At 42.1% G+C, this 17,036-nt stretch overlaps 2 protein-coding genes across 6 annotated transcripts in view; one reads left to right on the top strand and one right to left on the bottom strand.

Moving 5' to 3' along the window:
• The window catches only part of LOC107319318 (transcription initiation factor TFIID subunit 4-like), a 121,691-nt gene extending 116,957 nt beyond the window's left edge, over nucleotides 1-4,734 (top strand). Inside the window, exon 15 of the mRNA XM_015874042.2 lies at nucleotides 2,985-4,734. Coding sequence (XP_015729528.1) covers nucleotides 2,985-3,152 — 168 coding nt within the window. The 3' untranslated portion in view covers nucleotides 3,153-4,734. The remainder of the gene's footprint in view (nucleotides 1-2,984) is intronic.
• Nucleotides 4,735-4,740: 6 nt separating this feature from the next.
• Nucleotides 4,741-17,036, bottom strand: part of KCTD15 (potassium channel tetramerization domain containing 15) — a 42,772-nt gene continuing 30,476 nt past the window's right edge. For all 5 annotated transcript variants that reach the window (XM_032446998.1, XM_015874043.2, XM_015874045.1 and 2 more), the window contains 2 exons: nucleotides 13,913-14,218; nucleotides 4,741-8,336 (listed from right to left, as the gene is read on the bottom strand). In XM_032446998.1, the coding sequence (XP_032302889.1) occupies nucleotides 8,181-8,336; nucleotides 13,913-14,218 (462 nt within the window). In that variant the 3' untranslated portion in view covers nucleotides 4,741-8,180. The remainder of the gene's footprint in view (nucleotides 8,337-13,912; nucleotides 14,219-17,036) is intronic.

Here is a 17,036-nt window from a genome sequence, read left to right as displayed (position 1 = left end):
GCTTGATAGCCCAACATGACTTAAAATTCTGCGAGTTGTATATGCACACGTCAGCTGGACATATCTGAAGTGTGTTAGAGCTCATTAAAGTTGTTGCAGTCTGGCCGTATCAGTGGGTCCTGGATTACAGGCTCACAGGAGCGTGGCAGCCTGCCTTTTTTTGCTGCTTCTACCTTTGGCTGTTGGTGCGTTTCCCTTCCAGGCCGTATCACAGCCCAGCTGGGAGAGGCAGTGCTGTGGGTCCCGCAGGAAAGCCCCTTCATCGCCCACCTCCCTGCAGCCTGGAAGGGAACAGACGCTGTGTGATGCAGAGCCATGCAGTCGCTCTCTGCTCCCTTCCTTACGGTCCTGTGAGATTTGCAGCTGCCAAGATTAGTTTTGAAGGAAGGAGCAGGTGAAGCAACAACAGCAAAGAGATGGTGGGAGACAGGAGAGGGCAAGATGGAGTGGAAACAAGTGGCAGTAACTTGTTTATGTAGGTGCTTTCAAAATGAAGAGGCAGAAAGGGTTCATGCAATATATATATTGTGTAAATTGCTGGCTTTTTTCTTCTCTTTCTTTCTGGTCTGAAACATCTTAACTTTCCCTTAAGTTATAAATAGAATGTTGCTGATACAAAAACTGGTACTGATGTATATTTGAGTGGGTGTGATTTGGTAATAGCTTGGGTGTGGCAGGGAAGAAACAAAGGATGTAAACAATTTACAGCCACTTATTTTTTTATTGGAGCTTTTATCTTTGTAACTCTTATGAGTTGCCATAGATACAGCCAAGATTGGGCTTGTTTGTGTTGATGAGGAGCCTGTCAAAAAAAGTTTGAAAAAGAACAATCTGCATTACTTCAGTTCTACTGCTCTCACCAATGAAATACACTTCTATTTACATACACAGTTAAAAAGGTGGCATTTGGCAGCACATGTTTTTAATGTAGCACTCAGTAATAATTTTTAATTTTTAATGATTCAGTACCAAAAATTCAGTCTTTAATTTAAAATGGAGATCATTCTGACAGGAACAAATTCCTGTTCTGTCAACTCACAGGTATGTTTTTCTGCTTTCTAACGACATTGTTACATTATTTTTACCTTATAAAAGAGGATTACGGGGTGGCAGCAGGCTCCCTGATTGGCTGCAAGTGAACATGCACAGCTTCATGTCCTGCTATGGCCCTGCATCAGCTACAGGCTCTTACCACTCAAAAATTCAGTACCTCGAGTGATAAATGCATCGAATGTGTCTTCATCTTAATTCCAGCTGCTCAGCCCAACAAATACAAAGCAATTATTGGATTTATATGTACCTCAACAATTAAAAGAATATTTTTAGATGAAGAAAATTTAATATAAAAGGTATTATTATTATTTTTTTTTTAAAGGCTTATTGCAGCATGTACTTGGTGCTTCTGGGTCAGTGAGCTGCAGGTGGTATCTGATGAGTTCGTGGTGTGAGTTTAGGGTGGCTGGTGGTCGCATTGTGTGTTTGCTGCTGCTCAGATCTGACAGAAGTGTTGCTGGGCAGGGGGAGAGATTCAGTGTGTAGGAGGATGAGAAAAAAGAGAAATATTTTTAAGACTGTTTAATTAAAATAAGCATCCAGGTGGTCGTTCCTTGGAAAGTTGGAATTAGTCACAACAGCCCTGGCTAAACAGAGTGGGATGAGAGGCAGCTTAAGGTGGGGCATTGTTCCAAACCTGTGGAAGGTGGAGAATGGAATGATGCTGTTCCATTTGGGAATGCAATGTGTTTTAGCATAAAGGCTGAATAAATTCAGAGCACTGCTAATAAATGGATTATGCACTGGGGAGATGTCTGGCTTCAGCATGGATGAGCAACCCTTGCAGCTGCAACACATGCTTTTCCTATGAGCGATGAGGCTGGGTGGTAAATCAATTAATCTGTTAGCAAAAGCTACTTCATACTAAAGACCAGAATCCCTAAGATCAAATGCTTGTGGTGCTCAAAGGTTGTGGGCTTTTCCTTCTCTTGCCTCCAAGCTTAGCAGCATTCATTTAACTACAGTAAGGCTATGTTAAAATAGGATTTGACCCACTATTGTAATTTAATAATCAGATATGAGGGAAATGTATCGAGCAGTATTGCTCTGCTGGTGAGCAGAAAAGCAATAGAGAAAAGTGTCACCTCCTCCTCACAATGTACCATACATGTATTCCCCATAACCTTTCAGTACTAAAGTCACGCTGAATCGTATTTGTAAGGGCTGAAATCGAGATCATGCAGAAGTATTTCCTGGGGAAAGAAAGGTAGGTTAAGAGCAGCAGTAAGTAGGCCTGGTATTTTAAAGGTATTAGAAACTTATTGGAAAGACCAGGATGAGTTATTCAGTGATTCAGGAGCTTCAAACCAACTTAAACAAAGTTTTATCATTGTTTTACATAGCAGTACAGTTATGTTTGTCTCCATCATCTTACAGTGTCTGAGTCTTTGTTGTGATTGCTCTCCATGATTTGTCCATCTCACCAGGATGGTTCAGTGTCACCAAACCTTTTTCTTCAGGACACCCAGAGGAGGGAATCTGGGCATGTGTGGGACCTGCAGCTTATGGCAGCAGCAATGTACTCACCCATACAGCACTCACCTTGTTCCAGCCTTAGATGCAGGATGTGGAGCACACATTTGATGTTCTAAAGGTTTCATCTACTGCATATAGTTCTGTCCCAGAAATGCTATTGACATTATACAGCCCTAATACATCTGTGGTTCATGTGACTGTAGCAGGAGAATTTTCAGTACCTTTGTCCTGTGCTGTAAACAAGTACTGTCTAGTTTTGTCCCATGTGCTTGTTCCCACTTGTTTCTGTACTCAATCTACTTGGTGAGACTCAGAAGTAGAAGCAAGTCTTACGTAATACATTCAGAGTGAGGCTCATAATACATGTGAGATATTTGAAATAATCCAGCAGGTGGTGGCTGGAGGAAACTCCTGACTGTTGCAGGACTTTGAACTCTGCTGTGTTTTCTTTGTAGGGCCTCAGTATTTCCGGTGGAGGTCAGGCTGGTTTGGGGACTCCTTCATCCAGGCAGTATGCACGACAGAAAATAACGCGAGTAAACCTCAGGGACTTCATCTTCTACATGGAACAGGAAAGAGAAACGAGCCGTTCTCTCCTGCTCTATCGAGCTCTGCTTAAGTAAAGCCAAGAATTGTACTGATTTCTCCATACAGAAGTTCAACTTGCATTGAAAAGCTGTCATTTTAATGTGCCTTCTATTTTTTTCAGAAGTCAATGTTCTGGTAATTTTGTTTTGTAAAACTGGCAGACACATGCAATAAATTCCCTTTATGTAAAAAAAAAGAAAAAAAAAAAAAAAGAAAAAAAAATGTGCAAAAGTTTTTAAAACGTTAAGTCTGCAGATGTAACCAACTCCAAAGGCTGACTGCATTTGGCCACATTAGATAAGGCTAACATGGATGGCATTGATTTACATAAATGCCTCAGCGGCTGCCATAGATTAGATGTCATGGGCAGGAGGACTGGGACCTGAACGGGGTTAATCTTTGTGTTCACCAGCGGTGCTGGTTTTCCTTTAGGGTTTGCTGTTTCCACTAACCATGGCAATACCTGTTAGATTGGATCTGATTGCAATTTTTTGCACAGCTAAAAGAATAACCAGTGCACGCTGTCACACATTTGATATATTTAGGACTTTTGCTTTTACAGCACAGTGCATTCCTTCAGCCGTTTGCTAAACCAAATCCTAAGTGTATGAAATCTGTGTGTTCGGGTCCCAACTGAGGTCCACCAAGCTTCCTGTTGCTTTCTGAATCTCTTCAACCTTTTGCACATTTGTAGCAGCTGGTTAGTAACATGAATCCTTTTATTTTCTAAAAATATCTTAATTTATTTATTGCACAGAGTATGGTTTAGTGGTGGTTATAAAAGAGAGTATTGTTTGGGAAAGATTTTAGAGTATCCTATATGGATTATTCGAGTAACTGTAAAGGAAGCTTTTGGGGTCCGGTTCCCTCTTGGCAGCCACAAGAGCCGGGTGTGCCCCGGGGGCTGGTGCTGCGGGGACCGGCGGTGCTTTGCCGTGGACGATTGGACCCGAGGACTCCAGTCCAGAGAGGCTCATGAACAAGTGCATGCCTTTAAGCATATGGGTAGGTGTAAGTTCTTATGGCGGGATGAATGCTTTTCAAACGCTTTGCTGAATTGGATTTTCCAGGGCCAACACCAAAGCCAAGCAAAGTTAGTGAGTCTTTTCAAATGGGAATTGGACAGGAATGCTCAGCAAGGAGGTGGGCACGAGTCGTGCTTGAGATGTGACAGTATTACCGGTGGCTGTGGAAGGGAGACATTTGCTTATTTATCTTTTCAATTTTACTACATTATGCTTGCCACTTTTTTGAGGCAATATTTTTTTGTTTTTAATGGGAAACCGTAGCGAAAGCACAAATAGAACTATTTGTCCAATAGTTTTAAAAACAAAAGTTTTAATTATTTTTTAAGGTTTATGAAAAGCAGAAGAAAATTTATACTGCTGCTATTTAGCCAAAAGATTATTCATAAGGTATTTAAGGCCAGGAAGTGTAAAATTATGTTTTAAATGTATTGATAATTTGTACATATTGTTTATAAAGGCCTTGTGTTTATTAGAATTACGTTATTTTGATGATTTCTGTACATACTCGTAAATACCCCCAATTTGTGTGAAAACATACTCCCTTATTTGTACTTATTTTGTAAAGAAATAAAACAATTTACTAAAGTAACACATCGAGTGACATAGCATTAATTTATCAAACATGAATTTCACATTGTCTGGTAGTTCTTAAGCACTGTTCAGAAACATTTTGCATTAAAATATTAACAGGATACCCACAAAGAAATATTAAAACCAAATACTTCGATGTTTTGTTGTGCTGATTCTTATCCTTTGTCAAATATCTAATAAAATTGTCAACAAACCTCGATGCTATTAATGCAGTGAATGAATGCACTCAACAGTTGCCTTTTCAAGGGCAATCGGTCCAATAAGCACAACATAACTTTCTTCCACTTCTTTTCAGACTTGGGAGCAGAGCAGTGCCATGGAGTTGAACAAAGAGGGCTGGCAAAGACCGTTCTTTAAGCCACAGCTTCGGTGCTCAGCAAAAAAAAAAGGGTCAGAACAATTCTGTTCCATCACATCAGGCTAAAACCAAGCTACATTTGCTTTTTGGCCTTTGTAATGAAAACATCTGCTGGCTGCACACCGGTTTTATTGGAGATTCGGTGATATTTTAAAACCTGTTTTAGTGACGCAACGCGATGTCCTTGATTAAGTTACGTTGCTATCATATAAGGCCAGAAGTAAAAAATTCAGATTGGTTTTTGCTGATTTTGCTGCCTAAGAACACAGGGAAAGAAGTAAAAAAGATACAAATGAAACTGTAATAAACTTTAAATGAGTGACCTGAAGTTACTAACTAAAAAAACATGTCCTAGCTTAACTTTTTTTTTTTAAAGGCATATTTCTTCTAACCAAGTGATTGTTTCCACATGTCTTCCTTGCCTTAGTGCTGTTCTGCAGTCAGTGCTGTGATGTCGTGGCTCAAACTTTCCGTCTCAAGTTCACATGAACGCAGCTGGTGCGGCCTGGAACTTCTCACGATGCCACCTTTGCAATCTGCTGTGAGTACCGGAGCTGCCTGACTGAGCTGCGAAACGAACGGTAAACACCAAAGCGAAGAAAAAACAACCAGCCAACCACAAAAACTTCCAATGACTGCCTACATGCACCTAAAAACACCCTGCTTCCTTCCCAGCGTGTAAGAGAGCTGGCTGCCTGCAACTTCAGTGCAAGTGGGCCATGCTCAGCACCGTGCAGGGACGTGGCGGCCGCTTCTGCTGGCAGACAACCCATGTGCATCTCCATGGTGGCTTTGCCTGAGTAGGAATGGCAGAGCGGGGCGTTTAAAAACAGAAGTGTGACATATCCGCCTTCATCTCCTGGCTGAGAGGTAATGAAAGGAGGAGGGTGCACAGGTGAGCATTCAGCCTCTGCTAGTACTAAGTCTCCCCAGTCAGGAATGCAGGACAAAAGCATACATGGGATAGAAACAAGGAGCAGAATGGATTATTTAAGAATATTTTGAACTTCAAGTCAACTCAATGTATGACAGTAATAAATAAAACCATTTTTTCCTTCTCTTTTTGTAAGACGAGGCTACATCAAGCTGAATGGAGCAAAAGGCCAGAGGAGACGCAATCGGAGCTTCTCACCTTTCACACAACGTGGGAGATACAGTGAGTGTTCCACCCCACTTGCTTATTTTTGATCATTTACTTTACAGAAATGTTTATGGCATGAAGTACTGTATAAGAAATGTGCATACACAAATACATGACAATTATACGTTAAGTTCTTTACAATATTAAATGTATAATATACAATTCTACAGATATCTTACATACAAAGGTGAATGTCGTGCCATATATTCAAATATGGCAATGCCTAGGAACCTTAGAGTGTCATACAAGTATAAAACCACAAAATAAAATAACTTTACAACTCTTTTGAAGTAGACAGATTTGCTCAACTGTTTTGCTAAGTTAGCAGGTCAATATGTATAGGCTAAGGATTTCCTAAGGGATTTCTGGTTTGGGCAACCAGGGTTAAAAACAAAACGCCTGCTGAGGTCTGATTTTCCATGGATGGGACATCCCACATTTATCCGGAAAAGCAGACCTCTGCCCAGGCTGCAGCTTTGCATATTCAGTACAACTCATCACTTCAAACTCATCAGTCTTAAACTTGAATCTTTATTTTGCCTGATTGTAATCTTTTGGTGTTAAAGAATTGTTAACCTTCAAATACTGTCATGTATGGCCGTATTTACGCATCTAAAACGTTTAATTAGAATTCAGCATCTACAACAGCATTCTATAAATGAATGTGGGAGAAACTAAGTTGTGATTAACACATGAATTAGTTACTGAGGACCCAATCGTGCTGAACAGCAATAAGGAGGATTGAGCAGAATGCTATTTATAACCTTGCACCTGCAAACGGTGCTGTCTCCTGAGTTAGGAAGCCCTGTAAGTCAGAGTTGATACTGGTTCATGAGAGGAGCAGTAACCTCCTACAGACAGTGGGCTTGTTTGAAGAGAAAAACAGAGGGCAGATACACAATTGGCATTTTAATAATAAGTTTAAAATATAGAGGAAAAACAATCTAAACAAACCATGGCCTGCTTTCATCGGACAGTGGAAGGTAGAGGGTTTTAACAACTTTTTGCAAAAAATTCCAGACCCATAAAGAGCTGGTTGTCCCCATAAACACGGTTCATAAATGAACAAGAGGTGGCAGAGCTTGCTTGGCACAGCCACAATTCTTTGACGATGCAAAACTTAGTTTCTGAGTCAAAACATGACTGGCTTTGAGAGAGCTACAGCTCCACCATAGGTATGTGGCCCTTGTTTGACAGAGTTTTATCTTGTGCTTCCAAATCCCTACTTTTGCATGTATTGCCATAACTGGCCTTCTCAATTTTTTTGTTGCTTTTTTTTGTTTGGTCTGTTTGCTTGTTTTTCAGTACTGAGCACCAGTTGACTATAAATCGGTCCTTTTCTGATTCTAGATTCTGTCCACAGAAAGATATTTCAGTTGGAAATGTTGTATAAAAATAAGCCATTTGCGAGCATGAATGAGTACAATCACAGAAGTGTAATGTAACGTACGGAGGTGTAAAGCACATCTGATATGAGGAGGTATGGCAGCCAGGGAGGGCTCTCAGTGCAGTTTGTAATGTACCACCTTCCTCTCGGAGGCCGCACTTCTGCGCGTCACGTCTCGGGCTGTTGCTGGGAAGGCTGTTGGAGTCGCTTCTCCTGCTGATAGATTCAAATTGCTTTAATTGCTCTTTCTGCAGAAGTCCGTTCTGGGGTCAGGGTTGTACAAAGCTTTGCCTTTTTCACCACTGCAGCTGTTCAGCTCAAAGTACGTTCCCACCGAGCCCGGTATGCTGAGCATGCTCAGTAATTTCATCGTGGAGAGCAGACAACTGGTTTTTCAAATGCATTTCATGGCTGGCTATGTGACAGGTAGTTTCAGAATACCACTAATTGGCAACATAAAGTCAAAATCTGTTTGCTAATACTGTTTTGCAAATCCTTAGTGTTTCACATAAGGGACTATTAAACACTTCTATGGTTACAAAGGAGTACAGGTAGGGTCTAGTCCAGGGGCTCCTGTTTTATTCTGATCGTTGGAGTGGGTTGTGGTCGTCTGTCTTCACGACACAGCACATATTCACTGAACTGAGAGGAATCCACCCCGCCACCGCAGGAAGCTGCCATGTTAAATCCCTTCTGAAATAATCTTTCGAGCACCTGCAACGTGGAAAAAGAAATCAGCTTGATATTTAGCAATCGTTAGTGATAAAGGCTTTTAGGAGCACTGGATCTAAATGATGGATTTAGTCTTTCCAGTCTTCGTAGAATGAATTTTATTCAGCTATAATTCTGTAACTTATTCTTAAATGACTACACTGTGATTAAAGTCTCGCTCTCAGCAAACCTCTGCAGAAAACAAAAATTAATCAAACAAATAAGTGCTCTACAGAACAGCTTACTACATTATATAGTAAAATACTGGACTGCAGAGATATTGATGCTATCTCTTACTGCTTAAACAAATCAACAGCAGGTTTAAGTCATAATAAAAAGTGCCCATTATTCATTAGTAATGTGAACAGTCTTGCAGATAAGGGCTGAAAGCATTTGCAAGCTCTTCTTTAGGAGATGAAAAGGTTTTAGGAATCTGAGTGACACTTGCACCAGACCTTCATGGAAATCGCAGCTGTGATTTTCCCTTGCTGGAAGGGAGTGCTGCTTCTAGCAACGCACGGCAAAGACAGGATGTGGAGCCAAGACATGGACAATAAGGAGACATTCTGGCCCAAGAAAGAGGTTAATTTGTATTGCCCAAATATATATTTTCTCTTTCTCCTTCTAGAGAAAAGTTGGTGCAATTTAGATGCATGAATTTAAGGAACCCAGGGGCAACTTTAATTTCTGAGACTGTCACACAGCACATTACCGCAGGATATACTGATCTTGGCAGTGTGACGGGGGCTTTGTTTTCACATGGGTGAGCATGTTGATATACAGTTTCCCAGCAGAGCAGGAAGCACACAGACTCTTTGCAGCATTAGGTGAGAGTGGCTGCCAGATCCACCTTGGGCAGATCTGCGGTGTAAGGTCCATTGGAGGAGATGCCGTGCTCCCTCCCTCCCACTGGCAGCTCACCTGAGCCCAGGGCAGGAGCACAGCATCTCCAAAAATGACATTGCAGGGTGACAAAAAGACACTTAGGCACCCTTTAGTGCACGAGAGATTCCCACCTATAACGGGGTCGAAGGGCTGGCAGGGCCCTGCTGCATTACACACAGCAGAGCTGAACCAGGGCTACATGTTAAGATTGGCTCAGTAACAGGAATATTCACACCCACATGCGCAGTCTCCATCCATTATTCCTCCAGCCAAGCCTTTACCAGAGGCCATGGCGCTGTGAGCACTAAGCCAAATTACCACGTAGGCTACTAACACTAATGATACTCCAGCACATGTGAAAAATCAGAACTGGGTCTGAAATTTGTACCACAGTGAACTAACTGATCCGATATTTATTTTACAGGCAGGAAAAGCAGCTGCATGATTTTCTCTGCAGAAAAATGTCACAAAATGGGGAAGCCTCCTGCACTGCTCTGGGTGACAGCCCCACCATCACATGGGACCACCACACTGCCAAGTGAACCTGACCATTCCCTAAGCCTGATGAATGCAGTAATGACCCTCACGTGACTCTGCCACCAACAGCTCCAGGGACTCCGTTAAAAACCTGGTCACTCAATTGAGGTAAGTGTCTCAGCAATATCCCCCACATCAGGAGAAAACTTTGCACTATCATGGGTTTGCTACAGAGATAATTTGATTTCTTTTTAGTATCACCATGAGTGACACTGAAGCACTTCGATACCTACTGCAGTGGTACCTTAATGGTTCAAGGCCTGAGCTAATTGCTTACAGAGGTACTAAAAATAATGCTATGTTTGCACAGCAGACCTCTGCCCTCACCCCTGCACACAAACCCACGTGAGGCCAAGGTGAGCATCCCTTCTTTGCTTGCCATGCAGAATCTGCTCAAAATCAGCCTACCCTGAGGAGCTCAGCCTGGCATTGGGATGAAGTGCCTTATGAGCTCAGGAAGTTGTGCCAACCAAATATTTTCCCTGAAAGTTGTAGAAATCAAAGTGCAAGAAGCAGCCCAGTGTATGGAAGGAAAAGGGGACCCAGAGAGGTTAAAAGAAGGGAGGGGTAAAAAAAAAAAGTAGAAGCTTACCCCTCTCATTTGTCTGGGCTGTACACAGCCTTTAGGGCAGAAGTGAGGTAACACACACGTCCCAGCATAGTTTTACTAACACTTGTTCCTGCTCAGAGAAGGCAGGAGTTTGCTGGGGAAGGAGGAATAAAACATCACTAAGCTGTTTTACAGGCTGGCGTGTGCTTTGACTTTGTGTCCCTGTTCTTAACCCAAGCAAGCAGGCAAGAAGAGGACANCTCAGCTAAAGGAAAGGAGGCTTCTTCCATTTAAGTGGGCAGAGAAACAGAGGATTGACAGGTAAAATTTCAGAGAGAGATGCGACTTCAAAACCTTGCTAAAAACTTTTAAAAATCAATTTGGTTGTAAGACAAAACAAGCACCAGGGTGCCCTTGGCTTGCCTCAATCCAAAGCAAAGGAAGGCTGCATGTTAACACGGGGCTTTTGTTTCCCGAGCCAGCTGTGTGCTAACACACAGTCCAGGTAGGCATTGTAGGCATTACACCCTTAAAGCACCGCATGCAGAACAAAGCGATTCGTTTTTGCTCCCCCTGCGCTCCAAGGACTGGGCTGCAGGCTACAATGTAGGGTTAGAAAGCGTGGGATCATCAATTTTCTGGGCAAGAAACAAAACTGGTCAAATCCTGTAAACAATGCTGTGAATGTTTAAATGCGGTAGAGTTTTAAGGATAACTCGAATGAGGCTGTGCTCAGTTCTATGGAGAAAGTCTCCCAAGGGCTGTTTTCCATGTGCCCCAAGCAGTTGTTTGTGTGCACCAATGCATGCATGAGACTAAATGGCATGTTGAACACGAACAGATTTAAATTCCATTTAGTGAACTTGGCCCTGTGTGCATTACTTTTTTGAAGGTAATAGACAGATGGAGGGAAACCAGTAAGTGCCTGTAAATAAAATCTGAGCTACTTTCCTATAAATCTCCCAAAAGAATATGCCAAAAAGTAAATGAGTATCAGCTGTGACTCTGCTACATATAAGGAGACAGGCACACAATACTGAATAGAGGATTTGTGCTAAGATTTAATATACTCTGTCTCCTGGTATTCTGAGCACAAGGAGATACAGGCTCTGACTTTGTTGGAAAGTTTTCCAGATAAAAACATGACATTCTCACTTCCTGCATTTTATTTACATTTTGCAGAATACTAAAGGATTGCAGTCCTAATTGTGACGGCTCAGTGCTTAACACAGAAATGCATCAGAGGATTTCCTCCAAGGTAGGATCATGGATCTCACCAGCATCTGTTGTGAGGTGTTGAAAAAAGCAGACTCAGTCTTAAGAAAACGATACCAATATGTGATTACAAGTGGGTTTTAAATAAGAGTTGCTGCTTTCTGGTTGCCACCACCTACTCAGTGTTGACGTTCTGTGTTTTATATGTACAGCTCTTGACAGAAAGCACTGAATGGAAATCTTTTTAAAAGAGCTGAAGGATTTATAAATGTTGCAGCTGTGCTACCAAATATGTTAAGCAGGGCAGAGCGGGACAAAAGTGATGCATCTCAGTAAAGAGCGGGCAGATTTATCACAGCACTCTGATATTCTCTGAATGTGCTTCTGCTCCACCAGCCATTGCACCTTATAACTGACCTCCCTTAACTCCACGCTGTTTACTCCACCATACTTCCATTTTCTGACTCCATATTGCTTTGTCAAAAACTACTGGGAAGTGGAAGGGTAGTGCCTGTGTATTGATGAGTGTCCATCACAGTCAATGATAATTAGCTGCTGATCTCGTCAGGCTTTTGTCTCAGTAATGCATCATTTTCAAGAAAGTGTTTGAAAACACTCTATTAATTATACAGTAAAATGATGTAATTGAATAGAATTGTTTAGACTGTAGATTCTCTGACATAGAAATTTTCTTTCATAAAATCAACCTACGAAGTGACCCTTCCACTGATTTTGACTGAATTCAAAACACAGTCCAGTAGTAATAATTGGCATTCAGCTTTTATTACAAACAGTGATAAAAGCGTGCCACTTAATAGAGCCAAGTGTGAGCCTCGGCTGCTCGCTGTGCTGCACCCATCAGTGACCCTTTATTGTTTCAGTTACTCTAATTTCTTGAATGTCCCTGACCATATTGCACAAACAGAGTGTGGCTGAAGCACAAACACGCTTCTCTACCCACTCACCTTAACTGAACTGCAGCTGCTCCCCTCTCCAGCTCAGTGGTGAATTCATCACTATTCCCACTGCTAGAAAATGGATCTGCCTCTGACCCACCTCCAGCCTTCTATTTTTGGGGCAGCCCACTCCAGCCCTTGCTGAACGTGAAATTGCTAAGGACTGTGCAGAATTAACTGCAGGCAATGGACTGTTAAGTTCAACTAAATAAAACACTTGGAAGTCTTAAACTAAAAATCACACAAATTGCTGCTTTTTTAGAATGCTTTCAGATGAAAGCTGCTGTTACCATACTGTTCTTGCCAGTCAGTGTCCAATGGTGTCAGTGGAGAGAGTCTCAACTTGCTGCATGCTGACAGCACTGGTAAGCAAGTGCTCTAACTTCTTCTAACTCCCTTGTTATTGTGCCTCCATCCCGACCCTGTCTGGCCAGCCTGTCTCACAGGCCAGCTCTGCTGTGGGTATTTGCCCATAGGGAAGTTTATCAAGACCACTGAGGCATTTCCCACAGCCCAGCTAGCACCTCTGGTGACGGTGGCTTTGGAAATGTGCTCCTTTAGGTTGATTTCGATTTCCATAATGATACTCTTTCTAGCATAATTTAAAGGCAAACATGCAAAAACCAAGAGCTCTGTGTTTTCCCATGTTAATTAAGGAGAAAGTTAACAGCATCATCAACACTGTTCCTTCTCCTCAGCCCAAGGACAGCTACATCAGAGCTTTGACCACAGTGCTGGTGGTGCCTTGTGAAATGGCATTTCTTGCCCAGAAGGCTGCTGCCCAGCCACAAACCACGTATTTATTTCCACTACCACCCACCTATCTGTCCAGTTATCTTCTTTTGTTTCATATGTTTAATTTTAAACCTAATGTCAAAACTCTGAGCATAAAATGAAATACATTTTGTTTAAAATACTCTGGGCGATTTTTATAGAACATCCTTTTGAAAAAAAAAAAGTGCAGAGATCAATTTTTTTAAGTCCATCCCGCAGGCACCATCATTTAATTATGAGTGAGACATAAATTATGCATTTACACATTGTTGCATTTTCTATAAAATGGTGTGGAGATTTTTTTTTTGTAGTTTTTGGAACTCTCTCTTTCTTCCTGAGGGCACTTTGGGGGGAAAAAAAACCTGCTGCAGGGTATACATTGATGAAAAAATTAGCATTTATCAGTATAACACCATTCTGAGACCAGCATGGCACTAACATACACAAAATCTAAATCTATTTTTCTGCTTAGACTTAGGAAAACCTGAAAGACTGTGATCTCACCAGGCAGAAAATGTCTCCTTGCAGTATAAGCACTAAAGGTAATTGGGCAGAAGCAAATAATTTGCATATAATTGAACAAGAAATAATAAAAAAAAAAAAAAAGAAAAAAAAAGAAAAAAAGCATCTAGATGAGCCAGCACTAAAAAGCCATTGGTTACCTGCACTGAGTTCAACCGGCAGTATCCGTTCAAAGGAAACCTAATAACGTGGGTAGGGTCTTGGTTCCAGCCTGCGTTTACAGAGTTGCACATGACGTCCCCCGTCTCAGGGAAGATCTCTTCTATCAAAGCTTTCTCCCCACTCAGTGCAATTCTTTCCCCCAGATCTGGAGTCACTCTTACAACCAAGCAGTCACAAGGCTGGAAATGTTTCCTTTGTTCTTTCTCTTGTTTCCATCGCTCAAGTTCCTTAATCATTGGCTGCAGCTGGTAATACTTTGCTTCTTCATATAAAAGATTAAAGTCCTGAGAGGAAAAAAAAAAAGAGAGAGAGAAACTAGTAATGCTTATAGTTCTCTTTTAAAAATGAGCATTGTTCCTGTTTGACCTACTTAAGCTTATGTATTGTCAGCAAGAGTGCAAAGGCAACAGGTCAGATTTCCCATATTTTGTCATCTTTACACCTACACAGAAAACCACAGTGTGTTAGTGCTGAGTTTATTTGAGCTGACCATGAAGTTCCCATTGCACTGAAATTCTTTCATTTATTATCCCACAAGCTCAATGCAAGGCTTTACTTTTGGCTTAAGAAATCAGAATAACTGGTTGCAATACATAAAGACTACTGACTAAAGAGAAGCTGTCTTGAGCCCTGATCTTAACTCTTGACCTTGGATATTCCCTTCTGATCTTACGACAGAAGATCTCGGATTGTGCTGTCATCCCTCACATATGTGTTACAAGATAGAGATGGCAGTTCAGCTTCTCACTTCTCACCTGGTTTTGCCACATTTGAAATGAAGTTGTAGAAGCTGAGCTGCTCCCTGCATGATTATTCAAGCATACTTTGGAACCCAGCAAATTACGCTGCTGTAGTGACCACTCAGGAGCTGAGAGCTCAGCTGTGTTTACTCCAACTACTTGAAAGAAAGTGTTCTTTTCCGCCAGCTGTCCATAACCCAACAGGGACATTCAGGCAACTCACATTCCCAATTTGATACAATTCCCAGTCAATTGATTGAGATGTCATCTGCATATGCTCATTAATAACTTTTCATCAGATTTTGAACGGATCTTCCTATCTCAGCTTGAATGCATGGGAATATGGTGAAAAGGGTGACAGCAGCACCATCAGACCCAGCCAGAGCTGAGCAGGGCTGGTTTGCTCACATTGCCCTACTGCCTCCTTATGCTTCCGGAAGAGAAGAGGAGCAACAAAGGCACCGGACCAGTTCCTCCTTGAGAACCTGCTCCTTGCTTCCTCTGCCCATTTTCAGATGGAAGTGCAGGTACAGCATGTGACTCTTTTGGAACATGCTGCACGTCATCACCTGGGCATGAAGGCTACTTGTCCACCACAGTAAGAGAAGGGAATGAAAAATCATGAATGAAACTACGGGAATCATTTAGACTGGAAAGAAAGAAGTGACAAGAAATTATCAGGAAATGGGCACCAAAATTGCATAAGGAAATAACTGCAACCCTACCACAGAACTCAAAGAAGATAATCAAAAACCATTGAAGGTACAGCGCAAAAAGGTGCAGCTTCTCATAGCATCATGGAATTAACCTGTAAAACCTGCTGCTGCAAGGAACTACTGCTGAACCAAAGCAGACAGCTGTGCTGGAATTTGGCACCACAGAACCACTGCCAGTAGTGGTGAGGTGCTTCTTCACCTCAGGACTGCCTTCACATGGAGATACATGAATATTAACAGCGACATGAGCAAGGTTATTGTGTTACAGAAGGGACATCTGATCCTTTGCATCTCTTTGATGTCTGTTAGGGCTGGGACAATATGCACAACACTAATGGAGAAAAAGGGACTGGAGAAGGTGCAGAGAGAAGAGTGATAGGAGCGAATGTGAGGAAATGAGGGCAACAAAAACTTGAGAAGGATCCAGAAGATGAAAAGCAACAGGAAGATTAAAGACGAAATGCTTTAGGAAGCTGTACATAAGCTGGAGGTAGCATCCGGCCAGCCAAAGAGCTGCCACCACCTGGTGTCAGGTAGGAGCGTGCCAGCCCCAGTGCGTCATCCCCTGCAGTGCTGGCCCAGGAGTCAATCAGGGCTGAAGACAACTGGTGTCTTTCCCTACACAATCAATGGAAGGGTAATTTTCCCACCCCCCCCCCCCCCCCGCCCAGATCAGCATGCTTTGCTGAGAAATCACTGCTTTTCTCTCCACACCTGTGAAGCTATCTGGTTACTGCATGTGGGATCAGTTCAAATCTATAGGGATTAGTGGTTTAAATTAAAAACAAAATACAACTCCTACTTTCTGAAATCTTCATGCAGGACACCAGAAGTAAACAGTCCCCCATGCACCTGTTTGTTACAGAGGTGTGTCAAATGTTTGCTCTGAATCTGTTGTCCCCATACAGCCATGCTGTGGAGTTAGCAGGAGCACGGAGTGCTCACAAGTCAATGGAAAGTTTTCCACTGTTTTCAGTAAGTTGCACAAATCTGGTTTTGCAATTTGTGTTCATGGCTACTATAAAATAATGTTGTTTGTTAGGGCAATGAATGACTGTGTGCTAGTAGAACACAACATTAAAAGCGATAAGAGGTGGTATAGCTTTGTAAAAATCAGTCCATTTTTGAAAGCAAACAGAGGTATGGCACTCCTAAGACTCAACACACTGCTAATGCAATCTCTTCTCATGCAGGTTTTATAAACCAGCCAGAGACATGTGCAGCTGTGACTGGACCAGCAGTGATGCTCAGCTCTGTGCTGCCTTCGCAGCACACTCAGGATGCTCAGGTAACACTGACTTTCCACCCTCACACTGTAGATGTAAAATCATATCCTGATGATTTGCAAATGTTTAACACAAAATATCAAGTACAAGAATTTAACCACAAGGGACCCCTGCCAAGGAGGTGCCACAGGAGCTGCGAGAAAAATTTCTCCATGCTGTTTGTTTGGATAAGTTACTGAAGGCAGATGCAAACACGAATCTTCTCAGACCTATCCAAAGAAGGCACATTTCACTGTAAAAGGAACAGGAGTAGCTACAGGGTGTGAACTGCCTAGTGCATTGGCAAGGTGTGCTCTGTTTCATTGAAACCCAGCCTTGGAGCAGCTTGGTGTGGCTTCTGTTCCAGGTGTATGATGATAA

Source organism: Coturnix japonica, chromosome 11, assembly GCF_001577835.2.
Source record: "Coturnix japonica isolate 7356 chromosome 11, Coturnix japonica 2.1, whole genome shotgun sequence".
Taxonomy (NCBI): Eukaryota; Metazoa; Chordata; class Aves; order Galliformes; family Phasianidae; genus Coturnix; species Coturnix japonica.
This window is presented reverse-complemented; position numbering and strand designations above follow the sequence as displayed.